This window comes from Lipotes vexillifer, unplaced genomic scaffold, assembly GCF_000442215.2.
Source record: "Lipotes vexillifer unplaced genomic scaffold, Lipotes_vexillifer_v1.1 scaffold1115, whole genome shotgun sequence".
NCBI lineage: Eukaryota > Metazoa > Chordata > Mammalia > Artiodactyla > Lipotidae > Lipotes > Lipotes vexillifer.
The window spans coordinates 1,162,888-1,171,132 of NW_006792080.1; the positions used below are offsets into that span (position 1 = coordinate 1,162,888).

Below are 8,245 nucleotides of genomic sequence, written 5' to 3' on the forward strand. Positions count from 1 at the left end.
TGAAAGAGACTGGGTCTGGGGGTGGAGAGAGCGGGGGTCGGGGGGTGGGCGGGGGGCAGCGCCGGCATCTACTGATATCGATACGCGCCCGGCAGCTACCCCATCATGTTTCCTCACCAGGCAGATGCTCTGACTCAGTCACAGGTGGGGAAACGGAGGCTCGGGGAGGCTTAGTGCCCTGTCCAAGGTCACCAGAGTCGTGTACTCTGAAGCCTCTCCCCATGCTCACCCTCCAGGGAAGACCCGTCCCCCTTTACCCCCAAGGACACTTCCACCAGAGGCCCAGGGTACCTGCCCCCTCCCCTGCCCTAGGAGGCTCTGGAGGTAGGTAGCCGGGTCTGTGTCGTTTCTGCAGCCCACGCCCAGCACAGACTGCACAAGGGAGGTCCCCGGGCTGTATCTGCTGCAGGAGATGCCCAGTCTGCTGACTGCAGATATTACACTTCCAAGTTTAATGACACTGACGCTGCACTTTTTTTTTTTTTTGGCCGCACCACATGACATGCAGGATCTTAGTTCCCCGACCAGGCAGTGGAAGCGTGGAGTCCTAACCACGGGACCACCAGGGAATTCCCGACACTGCACCTTATTTAAAGTAAATTCTACCCAAAAAACACCTGTGGTGACCCTGGCCCACTTCTTGGAACCTGCCCAATTGAAGCTGTAAATCTGGGGGTGGGCCCAGCCGTCTGGGTTTCCGCCAGCCTTCCCGGGACCCTGGCTTCCCCCAGGTGTGAACCCCGTCTCTCTCACTTTGTCTCAGCCACAGGTAACTTCACTGTTGTTAGTATTATCGTCATCATCACCTTCATTCTATAGATGAGCAAACGGAGGCTCGTGGAGGTTTTTGCTTTAGGCAAGAAAGAGTCAGTCCCAAACAATCCCGTGTCAGAAACGGATATCCAAGCTGGCAGGTCTGGGGACGTGCCACGTGAACACAGACGGGCAAGGAGGAGGGACCACGAAGGCCTGGAAGGGACCCAGAGGCGGCCGGGGCCTGCCCTTCTGCGCCTGACGCCTGCACCCACCGCGGGTGGGGCCCCGTGCACTCTCCAGGCATCCATTTCACTCTCATGTTTACTACAGCAAGAAAATGTACACGGTTTTCAAACACCGGAAACAGAACATGTGAGTGTAACTGACAGCAGTTATAGACTAGATGCCTCGAGGGGCCTTGACTCCAAGCTCTCCCCGCGTGGGAAGCACACAGGTAGCTTTCCTCTCCCCGAAATCTCCCGAACACTCTTGTCCTGACGGGGCAGGGCTCCCACCCAAGAGAGTCAGGCTTACCTGCCGCCCACAAACACTCCCCCAGAGCTTCCCCCTCTCACACACACCCCCGCCCGGGCTGAGTCTTTTTCAAAAGTTAAAAAATAAATAAGACACATACGAACTGCCTCTAACACTTTCCCTCAAATATTTGCAGATAATTAATTCCCTGTTAATCAGTTAGGAATGGTTCTTTTATACTCCATAAATAAGGAGAGGGCAACTCGGGCCCCACCAATGTAACTCTGAATGCACCGCGGTGCAGAGTCGGGAGGCTGCTCACGGGAAGGGCCTGGAGCCGCTGTGCTGGAGACGGAAGGGCTCCCGCCGCCCACGTCCCCCCCAACACCCCCGCCCCAGCGGCAGGTGGGACTGGGGGCTGCCCGCCTCTCCGGCCCCTCTCCCCTGCTCATACCACCGCTCCAAGGGGTTTCCAGTGAGTCACCGTGAGCAGCTGGTGACCAGGGACGGCGTGAACGAGAGGCCGGGCTTCCTCGGTGCTGTATTTAGAACAGCACAGAAACTCCCACCTCTGGTTCTCCACCTGCTCAGACCTCGCGGAAGCTCCCCCAACTCTGCCTGCCGCCCCTTCCCTCGCTGGCCCTGCCCTGGATCCCATCTCGCCGGGGGGTTACTCCCTGCTTAGCGTCCTTCCTGAGCGTCCACAGGGTCTCACCACAAAGCCCTGAGCTTCGCAGGCCAGGGGCTGGCTCCCCCTCCATTCCTGGGGCTAGACTCCAGGATCCAGCTAAACCCTCGGGCCGGGAGTCCCATGTGAACAGGACGTAAGCATGTGATCCCATGCACCTGAGTTTGGCCAGTACCGTAGGGCCTCCTCTGCCTGGAACGGTGGTTCTCAACCTCAGCTACTCGTCAGACTCACCTGGGGGATTTCAAAGGTCTTGACACCATGGCCACACCAAAGTCCCGAGAGATCAGAGTCTCTGTGGAGTGAGGGGCCCCGGCATCAGTATTTTTTAAGACCCCACCCAGTGTTTCAGGGGCATCCCCGGAGAGGACCACGGCTCTCAGCTCTGGGCCCCTCGGCTACACCCTTTCTTCTCCCCTCAGGCTCCTCTACTCAGCCGACAAGACCCAGAACCTCGCCAACCTGCCAGGCATTGGGAAGCCGTGTGCCGCTGGGTGGCCGAACCTGCCCCGAGGCTCCCCTGCCCCAGCGCCAGTCGACAGCAGTGCTGCCCCAGCCTCAGCCACCAGACGGAGTCCTGGTCCTTCTGCTGGGTCCTCCCCACCCTGCTGACGCAGACACTTTCATGTGAGTGTTTGCTGATATTCATAGCATCTCTGGTCTGATCTATTCCAGGTCATACACTCCTTCATTCATTCAGCAAACACTGGTGATGCCGCTACTCTCTGCTCAGGCCTGGGCTGCACAGCAAGAAGGCTGTGGGGCTGAGGGAGAAGCGAGCACATGACACCGTCAGTCAGTTTCCGTTGCGTCCAACCAAAGGAAGAGGTACCCCTCAGGGTAAAAGTACTAGGACAAAGCTGAGTGCTTCACGGGGCTGCTTAAGGGGGCTGGGGGGCAGGCCCCTCGGCCATCGGGATGCCAGGGCCTGTGTCCGTGCATTGCTCCCTTTACAGCACCTGACCCAAGGTTAATGCACGATTAGCAACCTTCACCGCTACATACTGATGATCCTAATAATAAGCTTCATATCTAAACCTTCTGAAAGCACATAGAAGGGTGACACTGGGAGCTAAACATAGCTCAGAAAATATATAAAGCAGAAACGGATGAGAAATGCTCTCTTAAAGAACACGCCTGGAAGCATGGCTGTCAGAGGAGACGGTGCTTTAGCGTCCACCCTGTGTGCCTTTCTTAGCAACCGGGCCCTGTTTTGTGGGAACCAGCAAACACGCAGCAAACGAGTTAGATCTCCTGCCTCCCTTGCAGCTGGGCTTGGCCGTGTGATGCTGTCCTGGCACCTGCGGTGTAGCTGCAACACAACGGGGAGCTCTGTACTGCCTCTTGCTGAGCCCAGGAGCTGGAGCCAGTACCCGTGGGCATGAAAGCCATGCAATGAGAACAGCTGTGCAAAGCTACAGAGGGAGCCTTGGGCGTGGATGGCACGGCGGTGTCCCAAAGCCGCCTCGGCCTTCTCATGTCACGGGAGAAAAATAAACCTTTGTCTGTTAAGCTACCGAGGTCAGGGGTCTGATGCAGTCAAACAGCCCCCGACGGGTACGTGTGCTCTGGTGGACAAGGAGAGCCTCAGACCCTCACCTCTGAACGGGGTAACTGTTAACTGTTATGAGGGGTAGGAAATAATGCACGAAAAGGGCCTTGGTCAGAGCCTGGCATGCAGCTGGCACTCAGTAAAGGGCAGGAATATAATTCTCATTTCTGGCAAAGCCCTGCAGGCCCAGGAGGTCATCCTGTAAAATTCGAAGGTCAAATAGAAAACAAAGGTAAGCGGGATGCTAACTGAGCACCTTGCTGTGCACGCCAGGCTGCCAGCCAGACCACCCAACCCAGCGTCTCCAGGTTTCTTACTGGCGCACAGCTGAGCAAGGAGATTTAACTGAAAATCAAGTTAGCATAGGATTTGTAGAAACCCGGGTTTCTACAAACTGTGTTATAGAAACCAGCCATGAAAGCGCCCTTGGTATCTGTTTACTTTGTGAAGCACCTTCCATCTATCCTTCAGCCGATCTTCACCGCAGCCTCTGCGGCCGGGCAGGGGACCCAAGAACCCGGCACCCCTGCTCCCAGCCTCAGTGCCCCCCGTTGGGGCTGGAGGGGCTCTAGGAGCTGGCAGAGTGAAGGGGAAGAGGCACCACCCTCCCCTGGGCCCCCGCATGCCTTATTTTATTCTATCACTGCACTGTCTGGCCCGTTTGGTAGATTGAAAAAACGAAGGCTCGGAATGGTTAGGCGTCTAAGGCCCACGGCTGGAATCGCAGTCCAGTAGACACCTGGACCCAGGCGTGTCTGCGTCGGGGCCCTTCTGTCATCTGGGGGGCAGGTCCCCCCGGAAGCACAGGAGTGCAGATGACAACCGACAGCATGACTGGAAACGAGGAGGTTTAGGCCAGCCTGGCACTGGCGAGGCCCTGGGGCCTTGAGAGGTGTTTTTGCTCTGTGTTTTTAATCCTTGTATCCCTCCAATTGGCCCCATAAATGCCCTGACATTTTCCCCATAGAAGCTTTATTTAAATTTAAAAGCTATGCGGGAAAGAATGAAGCACCTCTCTGTAGGCTTCCTGCCTGTGTGAACACCAAGCCACGTGCGGTGTGATAAAGGGAGGCTGGGCTGCAGAACCAGCAGGCCTGGGCTCAAGCCCCTCCACGTGCCCCGCTCCCCTCCACACCTCTGCAAGAAGCCACCAGGCACAGGGCGTAACCACCAGTGTCCGCTTCCCCAGCCGCCACAAGACCCCACAAAGGCAGCCCAGCACCCGCTTTCTCCCACTAAGGAAGCCACAGCCACACTCATCTCTAGACAACCAAAGTCACACTGGGTTCATTTCTTGAATAAAACACCTCCCACAGGCACTTGCCAGAGAGATTTCCCATGAGTCGTTGGAAGAAACTGATCGATCAAGGAACTTAAAACAGGTGAACGCAAACAACCAGCTTTGAGCTATATTCAGCACGTCACAGAGAGCCAGGCCTCAGACCTGGATGGTAATTTGGAAACATCAAAAGGCAGGCTGTTTCTTTTCTCTCTTTACTCTAAAAAAGAAGGCTTTTCAAATTGTTTTCCAAACTTCTACGGCCAGACAACATAAATAAGGCGCGACAGTTACTCCCCCCCCCCCCCCCCCCCCCCCCCCCCCTGCCACTTTCCCGCCTTGGTGTCCAGGCAGCTGATAAGAGGGTAGTTGCCCTCGAGATTAAAAGCAGGTGACTTAAAATTCTGTTGGAGGTGTTTCGTGTTTGCATAGTACAAACATTCTTTTCTTTCAGAATGCCCCCATGTTGTTCAGCTCACTGCAACAAACATTAACAGAGACAAATGCGATGGGAAAAAAGTCATTCCTATCATGGGCCTTACAGTGCAGAAGGTGTCAAAGTGAATAATGACAGAGTCCCACAGTGAAAATCAGGCTAATCCTCGAATATTCTCTCTCCAACAGTCTCACAAATATCACTGGGACTGTTTGCAAAGCACTACAGAACATTATGACCATAGTAAGAAAGAATTTAGTCAATATTCTCAGTTATGAGGACACTTGCACATATCTGGCTGAAAAAGGGCTCTTGGTAGACCAAACTGCAGTTCCTTATATACAAAACGCCTTCCCTCCTATCACAAGGACTCCCAGGCCTGTCACTTCTCCCCTACCCCTCCTTTCACTTAATTATTTCCCTATCAGATAAGATGGAAGCAACGTTTCTGGATCTGGGCCAGGATGATAGATTTCTACACTGAATGCAGAAATCACCATGGTCCGTCACAAGGAACTCTCCATTCTTAAGACTGTTAGACAAAGAAAGATCTCGACTGGGAGCCTTCCCAGCCACAGAGAAGGTCACCCAGATGATTAAGGAACTACATACTGATTAAAGCAACAAATGCTGCACTCTGACGGTTACTATGGATTTTGTTACTGATGAAGAATCAAAGACTTGGCCTGGGGACATGTGTGTACATGTGTGCGTGCATCTGTATGTGCTTTGTGAATGTGCCCGTGTTCGGGGTTTTCTCATGACCACACGGCCCTTGAGACCCTTACTTTCCTCCGGGTCTGAATGCTTTGGAAGCATCCTGAGGCCGCCCTGGGCTGTGTACGGCACTTGCACTGAGAGCATGGCATTGTCTGAAGTCCTGTGGGGGCCCGTTCTGTGCAGAGCGCTTTATAAACGTGAGAGGGTGACTGGGCCTGCGGCAAGTTCTTACACAAACACATCCCGACTTTGGGGCTTTTCAGTGGAGGTTTCTAATCAGCCTGCATTCAATCCCAGACTCAACAGAAACTGCTGGTCAGACACATTTTTTGTTTACATAACCATCCCGTGGAGAACGTCTTTTCCCAGTTTCAGTGCAAGAATCAGAAGTGGAAAACTGAGGAGGAGGGAGGACTGGAAGGGGGCACCCCGGAGCGGGGGGCTCAGCCCTGGCGACTCACCATGGTCGTGGGCGAACACCAGCAGCTCCAGCCCCACCAGCATCCGAGCCAGCTCGTCGTAGCGGCCACAGTGCTCCCCGGCTCCGTGGGACACAAAGACCAGGGCCCTGCAGGGACGAGAGACGGCTGTTAGGAAGGCGCAGGCTGTGGAGGCCGTGTCCAGGGCGGGGCAGGGCTCCCGCAACATCAGCAGAGAGTCAAAGGCTAAATCACGGGTCTGGGTGAGAGGGCACGCTGTTAAAACATGGGCTTCAGGGTCTCCCAGAACAGAGCCGGCTCCTATAGAACAGTCACCACAACAGTGTCTCCAGCGGGGGCTGAGGGAGTCCCGGGAGCTCACTTCTGCAGGTGCTGGCGTATGGCGGGTCCTCCATCGGCCCCACCCAAGGGGCCACACCTGAGCCAGTCAGGGCACCATGGTCGCAGCCGCAGTCACTGACTGGCTCAAGTGGCTCTAGCCAAGCAAATGGGTCCAGGAGCAGCCGACCCTAGAAGACAGGTCAACCCAAGAGAGGAGAGGCACGTAGGGGGAACCCAGTCCTAACGGTGTTGTCTGGGCCCTGAATCCAGCCAGACCCGAAGCCAGCACGCTCCCAGCCCTGCTCCTGGCTGTGCCGTGCAAGCACTGGGTCTTCTGTCACTTGTGCCGACAGACAGTTCTTCCCACTGTCGTGCGGATACCTCCATTCGCACGTGCTTGCCCTCAGTTGCTGGAGTCTGTGCTCCGTGTGCACCTTTTCCTCTCTTCCCCCCTTTGCCCACCGGGCTCCCTCCTCCCTCCCTTCCAGGCCCCGCTCAGGGCCCCTCCTCTGAGGGAGATTCCACAGCTTCCTCTGGGATCCAAACCCTCTGCCCATCAGGGGCCAAGCGGCTTGCTGCCCTCCCCGCTGGCTGTAACCTTCTTGAGGACTGACCTCTCTCTCTCTCTCTCTCTCTCTCACACACACACACACACACACACACACACGCACGCACGCACCTTCTTGGACTTCAGGGAAGCAGCCTTTGTTCCCAAGACCAAAAACTGGGATCCAGCTACTAAGCCTCCTCCTCCCCCGAACCAGCCTTCCCAAGGGTCGGAGCCCCTCAGAGACAGTCCCAGGGCGGTTCTGGAAAGAAGCCCCATTTTCTCCCGTGTTCCAAGTGCTGGGGAGTTGGGGCCGCCACTGCCGGCTCCAGCTTCTCTAAACACACAGACATGGACACGCATGCACGCACGCGTGCACACCCTCAAAACAGTGACTATTACCATCATTGTCATTTTTATTAGCTCTCACCTACGGAGCGCTCACCATGTGCCAAGCGCTCAGCGCGCGCTCTAAGTCCATCTAAATCCAACTCTGCCGGCCCCTCTTTTTCTCTCTCTTTCACGCTCACACACTCCCACGCGCGCACGCACACGAGGCAGCGGTACCCACCCCCCCACGCGCCCTCAAGCGCTGCCTCTTTGTGGCTGGCACGGTTTTGAGCTACAGCTGGCACTCTGCAAATACGGTTTGAATGAATGAAGGAAGGAAGGAAGGAAGGAAGAAAGAGGCTGTGACGTTCTGAAATAAACACGGTATCTCGCACCCAAGATCTGTGTAGTGGAAGGCTCAGGCCTGGAAGCAGAGCCTGGCTGGGCGCCCAGTCCCCCAGCCGCCGAAAGCCTTCCATGTGGTGAGCCCATCTGCGGACACAGACAGCAGCCCCCATCACGCCGCAGCTCACCCCAGAGTGACCCAGCAGTGGAGGGTTACAGGAGGGCACTCAGATTCTTGAATATACAACTGCCCAGTCTAGTACTCAGCATGCGGCCCAGGGAAGCTAGAGTCCCCTTCAGGCAAGGGAGGAACTCCTGTGAGCCACGCCCATAAAGACGAGGGGGGAGGGAGGGGGG

General features: G+C 55.9%; 1 protein-coding gene across 3 annotated transcripts in view; it reads right to left on the bottom strand.

Annotated features, from left to right (window-relative positions):
* The window catches only part of MGLL (monoglyceride lipase), a 102,588-nt gene that overhangs the window by 58,303 nt on the left and 36,040 nt on the right, over window positions 1-8,245 (bottom strand). For all 3 annotated transcript variants that reach the window (XM_007465265.1, XM_007465266.1, XM_007465264.1), the window contains exon 3: window positions 6,367-6,473. In XM_007465265.1, coding sequence (XP_007465327.1) covers window positions 6,367-6,473 — 107 coding nt within the window. The remainder of the gene's footprint in view (window positions 1-6,366; window positions 6,474-8,245) is intronic.